Source organism: Polypterus senegalus, chromosome 7 (assembly GCF_016835505.1).
Source record: "Polypterus senegalus isolate Bchr_013 chromosome 7, ASM1683550v1, whole genome shotgun sequence".
In the NCBI taxonomy this organism is placed as follows: domain Eukaryota; kingdom Metazoa; phylum Chordata; class Cladistia; order Polypteriformes; family Polypteridae; genus Polypterus; species Polypterus senegalus.
The window spans coordinates 490,306-503,239 of NC_053160.1; the positions used below are offsets into that span (position 1 = coordinate 490,306).

Genomic DNA, 12,934 nt, shown 5'->3' on the forward strand with positions numbered 1-12,934 from the left:
TCGTGGCGTTATGTTTTACTACAAACCAATTTCCTTCTGGGATAACAAAGTCTTCCAATCTGCAATACAGACACCGAGCCGAGCCGAGCCGAGCCGGCCCGGCCCATGGCTACCTGAAGGCTGCGCTCCTCTCGAAGGGCGGGGCGAGGAGGGGCGGGGCGGAGTCCGCGCGCGCCTCCGGCGGGGATAATGTGATTGTGCCCGCGCGCCTGCTGACGTCAGCGATCTAGTTGTGTGCAGGAATGCGGAGTCGTTCGACTCCTGGGAAGCAAGAACGATCTCCGTGAACCAAGTGGCACAAGCGTCTTCCGCGAGCCTTGGACATTCGGACGGGAGAGCGAACGCAAGTGAGTGTCGGCCGGCGAGGCCCGGTGCGAACGTGCGCGTCGAGGCGCTCTTCGCGGAGAGAGAAAAGTTTGCACGAATGTTTGAAAATGGAGGCTTTGCCTCGCGGAGCTGGGAGAGGCGCGGCGCTGTCCAGGGTTGACTCGGCGATGGCGCTTCACGGGCAAATCGGCACCGCGAAGACGAATCGACGGAGGGGACCCGGGCGACTCGGAGGGGGTTTCGACGTTTTCTGTCGGGGGTCGTGTGTCTGAAGGCGCCTTTCCGGATGTTTACTTTGCGAGTTTTGCTCCGGCCGAGCTCGTGGGCCTGCCTGAGCATTTGGACAGCGACCCCTCGCTTCCTGCTTCACGCGAGCCTCGTCAACTCCGCCGTCGCTCCAGTAAAGTTGGCGAAAGTTTTGACCTTGCGAGGCAACTGGCGCTCGCTGAGAAACGGAAGGGTAAATTGGGAAAAGTGCAAGGGGGGGAAAAACGGAGAAAGTGTCGGGGGAGCGAGGAGAGGCGCGCGGGCGAGGCGCAGCTTGGAGTCGGCGGTGACAGCGGTGGCGGGCCTCGGTGCGTGTCGAGTGTCCGCGTGAATTCTCCTCGGGAATGCGCTAAAATGGCCGAAAGAAGGCAGGCGGGCGACAGCCGGAGCCACCTCACCCCACCCTTCTCCCCGGGCAGCGGTGTCATTTGCGCCGTGTGATTCACGCGTTCTCATGACTTCTTATTCTTTTTTTTCTTTTCTTTTATTTCCTAAACCTGCAGGGCTTCGCCATGGCAGCAGAAATCGAGCATTCGCTCTTCCCCCTGAACCTCAGCATGCCCTTAGCTGGAGACATGTACGGCCTGTCCGAGCTCTCCAAGACTGAGATGGTGGCGCCCCAGCTGGTTATGCTGGCCAACGTGGCCCTGACCTGCGAAGTCAATGCCAACGAGTATCTGGGTGAAGAGAGGCAGATGGCAGAGCTCAAGACGGTAAGCAGCGCGATGCTGGACAGCGAAGAGGAGGAGGAGGAGGAGGACGACGACGAGGAGGAGGAGGAGGAGCGTGAAAACACGTTCGGTGTGGAGAACGCGGTGGAAACTCCGGCCGTGCCGACCGAGGAGGCCTCACAGGGAGAAGCGCCACCGGAGCAGAGTGCCAGCAGCCCGCCCAAGACTAGCGAAGTGAACTCGGGGCCGCGGGTCAAGCGAGCCCGGGCCAGCAGCAGTGACAAAAGCAAAAAATCCAAGCCTTTCCGCTGTAAGCCCTGCCATTATGAGGCAGAGTGTGAGGAAGAGTTCTTGCACCACATCAAGGTGCACAGCGTTGAGAATTTCATCACGGACGGGGACCCCAAGAAGCAGACGACCCCCCAGAAGGACTCCGAGGAGACCTCTGAAGAAGGCTTCTCTTTTAAAGGCCCCATTCTGTGTGACCGCTGCGGTTACAACACCAGCAGGTCCGATCACTACCTGGCCCATCTGAGGCACCACAACAAGGCGGGCGACAGCCAGCAGGTGTTCAGGTGCACCATCTGCAGCTACACCACCGTCAGCGAGTACCACTGGAAGAAGCACCTGAGGAACCACTTCCCCAGGAAGCTGTACACCTGCTGCCAGTGCTCCTACTTCTCGGACCGGAAGAACAATTACGTGCAGCACATTCGCACTCACACAGGTACGGGCGCCACCTCGGTTCACCGTGCGTGCGAGTCAAACGCTGTGTCCAGAATGTTCTCTTTTGGGGGGCCCCCAGCATTAAGCCGTTGTCTGTTGAGTGGGGTGATGATGGGTGCACTGGCGTAGGGTCTTGCGTTTTCCAGCCTGCCATCTTGTGACCTGAGGACAGCTGGTGCGTCCACTCATGTTCCTGGTATCGTGGCCGGCTTGGGGAGCTCGTTCCTGTGGAGTCCATCGAAGTTTGCGTTAGCAGCATTACATATAAAAGCTACGCAGTGTTTATCAGTGAAAGCGGCTGACAAACGGAGTGCGGCCTGACGTCGGTGGCGCCCGGTAAAGTCGGCTGCAGAGTGAGAAGCACAACGTGAAAGCGCATGGTGTGCTTCCATCTGCCATGCAAAATTGTGTTAAATTTAAGTGTGTTTTATGCGTTGAATGAAAACATTCCTTACCTGGCCTGGCGTTTCTTAATGGAAACTATGGGGCACGGAGTACCAGCGGAAAATAAAAACTTAAAGCCTGCCGAATACGTTCAGTTTCGTTTCAAACCAAGAATGTTACCGAGTACTGAGATTACACACGAATTGTAAAATCGCTTATATGTGCCATTGTTGAACAATACAGCTCCATTATTATGGGGTGCAGCCAGCTGTGTGTGTCCCCTCCGCTCTTCTCATCTTCTCCAGTAACGTTACACCCGTTGATTCCCCCCATTAGACAGTAAACTGTTGGTGCTTGGCATCGTGTTGAGTTACTTCCATATTTTGGGGAGAATTCCATCCAGAAAGGCCCCTGCCGTCACACAGAAAAGTACCAGGAATATGCGATGAAACGATGGATTCCACACCAGAATCCGCATGTTTTCTTCTAGCACAACGTTTGTCCCCTCGAAGTGAACGTATTGGCTGGGATTTCAGCCTCGTTTTCCAGTGGTGGGTTTTATAAAATGCCTGGGTAGGCAAGAAATGTTCCAAACGTTACGGAAAAGGTTGGAGCTCCGCTTTGTGCGGAAATTGGCTCAAGTTGACAAATGCTGAACTTTAGGGTACAAGCGTCTCGCTCTTTTATTTCAATCTTTGGCTCCCTGATGTGCCACTGATGCGTTCATCCAGAAATGTTTGCGTTTCATTGCAGTTGAGGCCTTTTTTTTTTTTTTTTCCCCTCAAGGTACCGTTGCGTTGCCGATGGCTCTTACTGTTTCTGTCACTTTCAGGGTCCACGTGGGCGACTCCCTCGGCTTGTCCTTAGTTCATCAGGTTTACATTCTTAGTGACACCCGTGCCGCTGCCTCCACTCTGCTGGCATCCAGAAGTTCAGTTCTGAGTTCCAAGCTAAACGCCTTTCTCAACACACATGGCGGCCTGTGGGGTTTTGTTTTGTTTTCCAAAGTGTGACAAATTGCCAAGAATGTGACGATTTCAGACACAGGTGTCCGTTACTGTCTTTGGAGAGGACATCAGACATTCCTAAGTCACTTTAATGGCATTTTGATTAATAAAAGGGACAGAAGAGAATTTCAAAGTGAACTTTGTGTCCCTTGAAGTCCCACAGAGCAGTGCGCACTGCGTCACTCGGCCCAGTCGTGTGCACCAATAGCCGACAGAGCAGAATGAGCGCCGCCACACACGTTCACCTTGGCAGGGCAGCCAGTAGCCTCTCGTTATTTAGGGGTCTAATGGCGTGGGGGACACATCGGGCAGTCCTGCACCTCATACTCGGGTACTGTGGCCCGCGGTGCATTGTGGGTGTTGGACTACAGTAGCGATGGGCGAGTCTGCGGCTCTTTAATGTCACCTACTTAGGCTCGGGCCGGTGAAGTGCAACGGACCACCAGGATCACACTGTGAAGTGCCAGGCAGTACAGTGTGTGCCACATACGCACCCTCTCTGGGTGCGACGTGTTGTCGTTTCAGCAGCCCTAGGTGACGGTGGGCACGGTGAGCCGCAGTTCATTATTTCAAAGCTTCCTTTGTTTCTTGGTAGCTGCAAGCGTAAGGCGGCCATCAGACGGTGGGCTCGGTACAATCCGTCTGGCGCGTTTGTTGACTCAGGGCACAAGAGGTCAAAGGGAGGCACACAAAGCTTTCTGCCGGGGTGTCTTTCAGCTAATTTGGATGTTAACTTTTATTGCGGCTCCTTTGGGACGTCATTTGCAAATGAACGTGTATTGAGTCGGTCATCTGGGGGCCTGCTGTCCACCCACCCACCCACTCACTCGGCCCTCCTCACTTGCTTTGTCAGGCTGTTTGTTTATCCGCTCGTCACCGTCACTTGTTTCTCGGTGGGCTTTTCATTGTGAGTGTTAGCCCTCTTTATCCAGCTGAGAGAGGCGATCCATCAATAGGGGGGACACAAATGCCACCGTCCTGCCAAAGTGTTGTTGTCAAAATGCCGCAGTAAATAAACTCCCTGCAGTCCTTTGCCGTGAGAGGCCTTTGTGTGTTACTAACGTCATGAAGGTGGGCACAGCAGGGGGTCCACAGTGAATGGAGGCCGAGTTTGTCTAAAGTTGATGACTCTGCAGTTGCCTTTAGTGATCCTTTGGTGTTTAAATTGAACGGATTTTGTGTCGGGTGGCGAGTGGGCTCACGGACCACCAGTGTGCTTTACGCAGCTTCATTCTACAGCAGAAGGTGACAGACACAAGAGAGGAGGGTCCGGCAGGGCTGGGGGGCAGTAAGCAGTGGCCATAATGTGGACTGGAGACTTCTGGAAGGTTTCGCTCTGCACAGATTTTGTTCTTTCTGTGTTTGTGATGTCATGTCTTTGTTCGCCTGCCTGGAATTGTGAATCCGTTTTAGTCATTTCAGTCGCCAATGTTGGCTTTTTATAAGCGGCTGGCGGCCCACAGTTTGTTCATTGAGCCCCTTTGACTTCACTTACTGCTTGTGATCGTCGTCATCATCATCATCATCATCGTACATTTGAGTTATAGGACACCACTGCTGTGCTCAAAGCACTTCACAGCAGTTTAGGATGAAGAGCAGGGCAATGGGCACAAATGACATCTGCATGAAGCACAAAGACAAGACAAGTACTGGGCACACGAAGCTTCAGACAGTGCTGTGGTAGCGCCACTGCCTGGCACTGAGGGCGCTGCGCTCACAACACGACTGCCTGCGTGGAGTTTGCTTGTTCTCCCTGTGTGGTTGGGGTGTTTGTGTGCCTTTGGCCTGTCCGGGGTTTGCTCCTGCCCCTTTGCTACCTGGCATAGGTTGCAGCCCCCTTACTACCCAGATCTGGATTAGGTGGGTTAGGCAGTGACTTGAAATAAAATAAGAGACAAAGTACTACAAGAAAACCTGGAAGATTTAACATTTGTGAGCCACAAACGAGTCTGAAGTTGTTATTTTAAAAGAACAAATTAAGTAAAGCTGACGTCTCCCACGTTAGCCAGGGCCAGGGGCCTAGTGACAGACTGATGTGTCACCTCCTGCTGCCATTTCAGAGTGTGCAGCTGATTATTTTGGGTGGACTTGCTGATGAACTCGCCTCATGGATATTTGCTAACGGGAAGGCGTCGCTTGACCACTGAGAGTTTTTATTTAATGACAGAAAGGCCCAGTTATTAGCGGCTGCTCCTCAAGTCATCCTGACCTTGTTCACCCTGCAGTGCACTTCATGAACAATAGATGGCACTCAGAATTGAATTGAAGTTCACGGTCAGGCATCAAAGTACTGCCAGGCATTTGTTTGGGTGGCACACACCCAGGAGTAACCAACGTGCTGCACCCCAGCAGTGCGTGGCACTAAAGTGACCTGGGAGTGGGTGGGTGGTTAGCTTGGCCCAAGCAGTGCCCTGCTTGCTTTTCTTGCCTTCATACATCCAAACAGTTGTGATGAGAAGATAAGGTCATCCATGATGGGCACCAGGATTCTCTGTTAGGAGGTCTCCTCAGTTCCTCCAACGCATGCCAAGTGTATTGGGTTGTCCGCCTGGTCTCACTGAGACCTGAGATTCAGCTGCCGTCGGTCTCACTGGTTTGTACTCTCTATTTGCTGTCCTGTCACTAAGTGTCACTGATGTCACGGTGACCGTGGCCCTTTTGGTTCTGCCCGTGGCACCCACACCAGCTTGGTCCTCATGCCCGGCAAGTCAAGCTGTTTTGGGGAGCTGCGAGGATTGGCGGCCAGTGAGCGCACAAGTCTGTATGTTTGATACGTATGGTGGTCAGAAACAGTGAGGGGACGAAGGAAAGCCGAGTGTAAGAGGAGGAGGAGGAGGAGAGCCAAAGCCCCCCCATTCTGGGGTGACTTTCTCAATGCCCCATCCTGACTGTGAATTGTAACGTTTCCATTTGTTTTCTAATGTCCTTTCAGGTGAGCGGCCCTACCAGTGCCCACTCTGCATGTACTCCAGCTCCCAGAAGACACACCTGACTCGTCACCTGAGGACACATTCTGGTTAGTATTGCACTGCCGACCCCTGAGTGTTTGTCATTAAAGTGGAGGGGATGTCACTAAAGGGATCGAGATTGGGCTTGGGAGGGCCCAGTGGCATGGAGGTGCCCACTGCTGCTTTCCATTCAAGTCCGTCGTGGCATCCCGGCCTTGTTCAAAAGTACAAGCAGAGGGTCTTCATGGTAAGGGCACCTTTCTGTAGTGAAGCCTGTCACACGGTGTCCCCATGGCTGATGCTCAACGAATCGGGGGTGAGGATTGACCTGCCATCCTCGCTGCTTTCTGTTACCTGAGCGACTAGGCTGGAGATGCCCCCTGGGCACAGAGCTGTCGTTCTTTTCTAAAGCTGGAGCACAAGCAGGTGAGGAGACGGCGAGCCTCGGGAGCTCTGACTGACGAGGGGCTCGTGTGCAGAAACGGACCCTGATCAATAGTCAGGCTTGTTACCAGCCAGTAGTGCCCTCTGCCAAATGACCGCCTGCTGAGTTGATTTGCTTGTCTCTCTAAATGTTAATTCACCTTTTTTATTACATTCAATGCTTTCAAAGGAGCGGCTCATTTGGATCTCCATACATTTATTGTCATTTGTTCCTGGTAAGTGGTTTTGTACTTCATGCCCTCTGGTCATGTGTTCCCCATTCTGCATGAATGTTGTCCCTTTTGTACACGTAGTGGGGACCCTCTGTGGATGGACGTGTCGTCTGACTTGATGTGACCCTCCACACTGCAGCACTAGGGGGTGACTTGGGGTGGTCGCAGTGTCGGTGACATTTTCTTGTCTGGGGCTTTGAGTGCAGCAGACCTAACGTTAGAGAGACTGGTCAAGTGACGGGCGGCACAGTGCCACAGTGGTCGGCTCTTGTGGGCTTGGCAGGCTCTCCATTACTGGCCACTTTCATTTGTCTGTTTTGTTGAACGTTTGTCTCGATGTATTTGTTCATTTCCGTCGTTTGCTTTCTTTCTTTTCATTTTGAGTGTGTAATTATCGGGGACGCGGCGATGGCACTGTGGCCAAGTCATTGGCTTCCTTTAGCTTGTCATGGCTTTCGTTGTTCTCCCTTGATTTTGAGTTTCTCGTCGGATTACTGGGCCAGCTGCAGTTTCCCCCAGATGGTACTATTTTCACATCCTCTGAAGACGTGAGTAGAGTGTGGCACAATGAACGTCAGATTCGAGATCAGAACTGGCTGTCCCATGTGTTCCACACACGTTTAAACTTCATAGTCATAGCTCTAGTGACCCATGACGTCCTGTTTACAGCTCTCACTGGGTCATGTGATTGTGTCAACGCAGGTCCCAAGGTGTGTCTCGTGTTTGTCATCTACAACAGTTTAGTGACAAAAATGTGCCAAGATAGTTGAAAACGATTCATCATTTATGTGCCTGAAGCTAATCTGGCCACCAAAAGTGTCTGCACTGTGACAGGAGGCGTTTGCCAAGTGCTAAGCGGCACTCAAGCCTGCGTCGCCACGATTTTCGTAGCTGTTCATGACGTAGGAGACGAGAAAAGAAACGCGGTGGCACTCGTGTCATGTCGTGGATGGCCGATGATGTGCTGGGCAGCTAAATGTAGGTGGGGGGGTGAAACGGCATGAGTCACATGACCTGAAACCAAGACAATCTGCAACAGAAGCAGAGGTGACGATGAACACAAAGTGCCACACGAGTCGAGCGCTGCAGTGTGTGCCAGGAGCCACCATTAACATGTCACACTGTGACTGCGACTTTGGCTGTTTGGGGTCACTAAAGACCCGAGGCGTGCAGTCGTCCCACGTGCGGAGCACTTCAGATCTCCTAAAACGTCCATCCACGGTGCACATCCTTGAAAGTCGTCATCTCAAAATGGCAGTCGGTGACCATTAGGATTGTTTTAGATATTCTTCACTTGGGGACTCGTCAGACGCCTTGAAATTCTCCTGTCGTTACCCTTCACTGTAAAGCATCGAATCGCGACTTCAGGGCCGAGTCACGCCGAGTGCCATTGGCCAGTGTGTGTGTTGCGTCCTCGTTTCATTGGAGGAGGCGCCGCTTTCAGGAAGTCCTCTTCATTACGAGTGAATGGAAATGCGTAGGACGTGTGGGGAGCAGCAGTGCCAGTTTGTCTCGCTCCGCAGCTCGTCTGGATCTGATCAGGGTGAGGGTGATATACTCTATTGATCTGCACCAGGTGGTATCGGATGAAGGATACGGTGGATAACTTGGAATTTCTCAAAAGAGAAAAAGGCAAAATTAGGCGCCAAGTAACGACCCGCAGGGTGCACGATGGCACAGAATACTCAAGTGGACGCTTACTTGGCGTCACGACGCACGCGGCGCCCAAAGGTGGTGACGCCACTCCGTGTTGTGTGAGGTGCAAAATGCTGACCGTCTGTCACCGGGACCCTCCTGGCAGGACCCCCTGCTAAGTGCACGCTGCACATGCCACCCATTTCTAAAGTCTTTTTGTTAATAAAGTGTGATGAAGAAGCTCGTTTATCCTGCACCCCCACTGCCCCCCACCTCGCAGTGGTCTGGTGTCTGTGCCGTCCACAGCCCTGGCTTGCTGAATGCTTTGTGGTCTGCAGGTTCTCCCTTTGTCTTTGGCGTGGTCTTGTGACTGAGTGCCCCCAGTGCTGCTGGGATAGAATGGCGTTAGCTTCCTGTCACCCAGGACTGGAGAACCCGATTAGGAAATGGATGGGTGGTCTTTACTGTGAACTTAGGTGACCACTGCATGTGACTGTAGAAAGACAAACCCGACATGACATCGGGGGGGCGGTGGCATCACTTGCCAGCCAAAAAGGGGTAGCAGCTGTGATTGGCGGCCTTGGCACCGACGTGAGAAGTCCGACAAGCGAGAGGCGGCCATTGAGCCCACCGTAGCCATTTGACCTCTCGCACTGACCACTTGTTCTTTTTAATTTAACAGGTGAAAAGCCGTTCAAGTGCACGATGTGTATGTACGTGGCCTCGAACCAGCACGAAGTGACCCGTCACGCCCGCCAGGTTCACAATGGACCCAAGCCCCTGAACTGCCCTTACTGCAAATACAAGACGGCCGACCGCAGCAACTTCAAGAAGCACGTGGAGCTCCACGTCAACCCTCGCCAGTTCCTGTGCCCGGTCTGTGACTACGCCGCTTCAAAAAAGTGTAACCTGCAGTATCACATCAAGTCTCGCCACTCGGGCTGCTCCGACATCACCATGGACGTGTCCAGGGTGAAGCTGCGCATCAAGAAAGCCGACCCGCACGATGCCAGCTCGGAGGAGCCGCTGAAAGTTGAAAAGTTGGAGGAGCAGGAGAAAGATGAAGCCCCCGAGAGTGGCAGAGGCAGAGCTGAGAAGCAGAGCAAAAAAGGACAGAAGGACGAGGGGCAGAACCAAAGTCCACAAAAACAGATGACCACACGGAGTCATAAGCCGATGGGGAAGGTGACAGAGGGACCGGGGAAGGCAGAGAGGCAGAAAGCAAAAGTCGAGAAGCAAAAAGACGCGGCGAAAAAGCAAAAAGAGAAAGACGGCGAAATGGAAGAAGCACAGACGAGAGCCGAAAGTGGGCAGAAAAGAGCAGACAAGAGTAACGACAAAGTGGAGGAGACGAAAAAGTCCAAGAAGAGAGTGGAAAAGACGAAGGAGAAGAGCGAACCCGTCAAAGAGAAGAGAAAAGAAAAGGGCGCTGAAGAAACGCCCACGGAGACCCCCCGGGGGACAGATGAGGTGAAGAGGGGCAAAGAACAAGAGGAAGGAGGCCACGAGAAGCTCAAAGAGAAAGCCGAAAAGAAGAAGAAACCCGAGAAGAAGAGGAAGAAGAAGAACACCTGCGAGAAAGAGGCCAAGAGGAAGAAGCTGACCATCATCAAGCAGAGGGCCAACAAAAGGCGAGGGAAGAGGAATCTGCTCAGCGACAACGTCCAAATGGTGGGCGAGATGAGGATGATGATGAAGAAGAAGGAGGTAAAAGAGAGACAGCAGAGTCCAGTGGCCGTCCAGGAGGCAAGGGAGCTGTCAGGAAGGCTCCGCAAGACGGACAAGATGGAGGTCGTGGTAGAGGAAGAAAAGCCGAAAGGCAGGAAGCGAAAAGCAGCGGACCCCCTGCCCGCACCTGCAGCCTCACTTGTAGGGGGCAGAGCCATCAAGAAAAGGAAGCTTCTCCTTGAGAGCAGACCCCTGAACTTGAGGACCAGCAGGACTCGCCGCAGGCAGAACGAGAGGCACGCGGCCAAATGCAAACGAAAGCGCAAAGCGAAGGCCACTCTGAGGGCGAGGGTCCACCGCTCCTCGGCTGCCAGACTGCGCCTGAAGCGCAGGGGTGAGGGGGACGTGGAGGAGACCCCTGATGCTGTTTTAGCCGATGCTGACCCTGTAGCTCCGCTTCCAGAAGGTGTGGAGGTCCCTGTGGCCACGGAGAGCATCCAACAGCAGCAGCAGGATGTTCACCAAATCCAAGAAGAGATGGAAGTTGAGCCGCAGCAGGAGGACTGCGAGGAAGAGGAGGAAGAAGAAGAAACAGCCCAGGATGTGCCACAAGCAGGTACGTCTTTGGAGGGCAGCCCTGCACCACCAGCTGAACTTGTGACTGCGTCACCTGTTGACGCACCTGAAAGCGAAGCTCAGCCGCTGGAGAAGAGCGAGAGCCAAGCCGAGGTCCCTGAGGGGCCACCACCGCTACCCCACACAGACAAAGCCGAGGTAGAGCCCGCCGACGTCGAGGAAGACGAAGGCATCCACAGTCACGATGGCAGTGACATTAGTGACAGCATCTCGGAGGGTAGCGATGACTCGGGATTGAACGGCGCCGCCTCCGCCGATGGAGCAGCCACCGGTGCACCGAGCAAAAGTGGTCAGGCAGATGGTGGGCAGTGCCAGGAGAACTTCACCTGCATCTTCTGTGACCGGCTGTTCTCGGCCGAAGCCGAATACCGGAGGCATCTTCATCGGCATTTGGTGAACGTCTACTACTTGGAAAGTCAGGAGCAGACCTAAGACACTTTACGGACCTTCAGGGTTCCCTGGCGGTGCCCCTGTGCCCATGTCCTGACATTTGTCCTCCATTGGTGCGACACTCACAGCCGACTCGGCTCCTGCTACATTTCAGTTGGCTTTGGCCATCTTGCACCGGTGGCCCTGGGGTTGAGCATCAAGCACTGCCCTGGAGTCTCCGTGTGCCCGTTCTGTGTGAAGTGGCACGGCCAGAGACTCGCCTGAAGACGAAATGCCGGTGCCATCTGTTGGTGCCTCTCCCTCGTTCATTTCTTGACCGGTGCCACACTGCAAGCCCACAAATGGCGAGAGCCCGAGGTGTGCGGGCGCCACAGCACTTCGCTTGGGGGGAGGGAGCGCCTCTTCCTTTTTCTACCTCACTGTGTATTCCCCTGATCCCGTGCCCACTTTGCATGCTTTGGTTACTGGACAAGTCGTTTTGGAGGCGCGGGCCGATCCAAAGGTAGATGTTAGTTTGTGTTTCTGTAGGACTCGCCTTAGCACTCGCTTTTGCTCTCTTGCCTTGACAATCGGGCTTCTGCCCAAGGACGCTCGTTTAATTTGTAGGTCACTTGTGGGCCTCTGGATGTCCCGCCACCCAGTGCAATATTGAACCAAAAAAACCAAAGGGAGTAGTCGTAGGAGGCCGACTCGAAGGACGCTGCAGAAGCCTTGCCCGCCCAGCCGCCTCCACGTGTGTGCCACTCCTGTCCAGCCCTCATGTCCCCCATTTCCTTCTTTCTTTTCTTTCTCTGCATTTGAAGATTCCCCTCAAGAACTTGTGTGACGCAGCCTGATGGATGAGCACGTTTGGCCCAGCGGAGCCCACCAGTGTGGCACAGAGCGTGGAAGTGGGCTGCAGCTGAACCCACTGGCGGTCTCGTGGCGCTTAACGTTAACGGTTAAAAAGTGCGCTTGCTTTGTGGTGGGAGGCTGTAGACTGGGGGAGCCAGCGGCAGGATGGGGTTTGGGCACTGGCTTCACTTTGTTCTTTGTTTGATGCCCGACGTGTTGGGTGGGCCTCCTGCTGTTGTGTATTCTGACGCTGTAGATACAGACAGACGTACGTACGTTCACTTTAGTTTTTAATAAAAGTCCGACTCTGCACCCTGGCCTGCTCTGTGTCATTGACTTGGGTGGGGGGGTGCCAGTGCCACCCTGTGTGTGTGTGTGTCTCCTACTCTTAACAACACTCCAGGCAGCAGACCCTCATCCATTATGTGACCTAGTTGTCCTTCCTGCCCAAATGGGAGATGACATTCATGAAGTTTGTGTTGAGCCCACACAGATGTACCAAGGGAGGGCCACTAGTGGGGATGGCCATTGTGTGTCACGTGCCACTTTGGACATTTCCTGGCATGAGAGGTGTGGATGAGGGCCTTGGTTGGTGATAACTGAACTTTTTTTTGTAATACGTGAGACCCCCCCCAAGCTGCTGTGACCACCTGCTGTGCCCTCCCTTTGGGGTTCCTGCATGCCCCTGAGAAGCCCCGGTGGTCCAGCAGTACAGTCATGAGCTCTTTTGTCCACAGGCTCCTCCCGATGACATGATGGATGAGTGTTGGTCTCCTTTCATGTGC

At 53.8% G+C, this 12,934-nt stretch overlaps 1 protein-coding gene across 1 annotated transcript; it reads left to right on the forward strand.

The window, feature by feature from the left end:
- Positions 1 to 213: 213 nt before the first annotated feature.
- Positions 214 to 12,461, forward strand: rest (RE1-silencing transcription factor). Its single transcript, XM_039758131.1, has 4 exons — positions 214 to 347; positions 1,098 to 1,992; positions 6,315 to 6,398; positions 9,304 to 12,461. Exons 2-4 carry the CDS (start codon positions 1,107 to 1,109, stop codon positions 11,355 to 11,357), a joined length of 3,024 nt encoding a protein of 1,007 aa, XP_039614065.1. The 5' UTR covers positions 214 to 347; positions 1,098 to 1,106; the 3' UTR covers positions 11,358 to 12,461.
- Positions 12,462 to 12,934: the final 473 nt, after the last annotated feature.

Coding starts and splice junctions, on each gene's coding strand:
- rest (XM_039758131.1), top strand. CDS start 1,107: ATGGCAGCAGAAATCGAGCATTCGCTCTTCCCCCTGAACCTCAGCATG. Junction 1,993..6,314: donor GCACATTCGCACTCACACAG/GTACGGGCGCCA, acceptor ATGTCCTTTCAG/GTGAGCGGCCCTACCAGTGC. Junction 6,399..9,303: donor TCACCTGAGGACACATTCTG/GTTAGTATTGCA, acceptor TTAATTTAACAG/GTGAAAAGCCGTTCAAGTGC.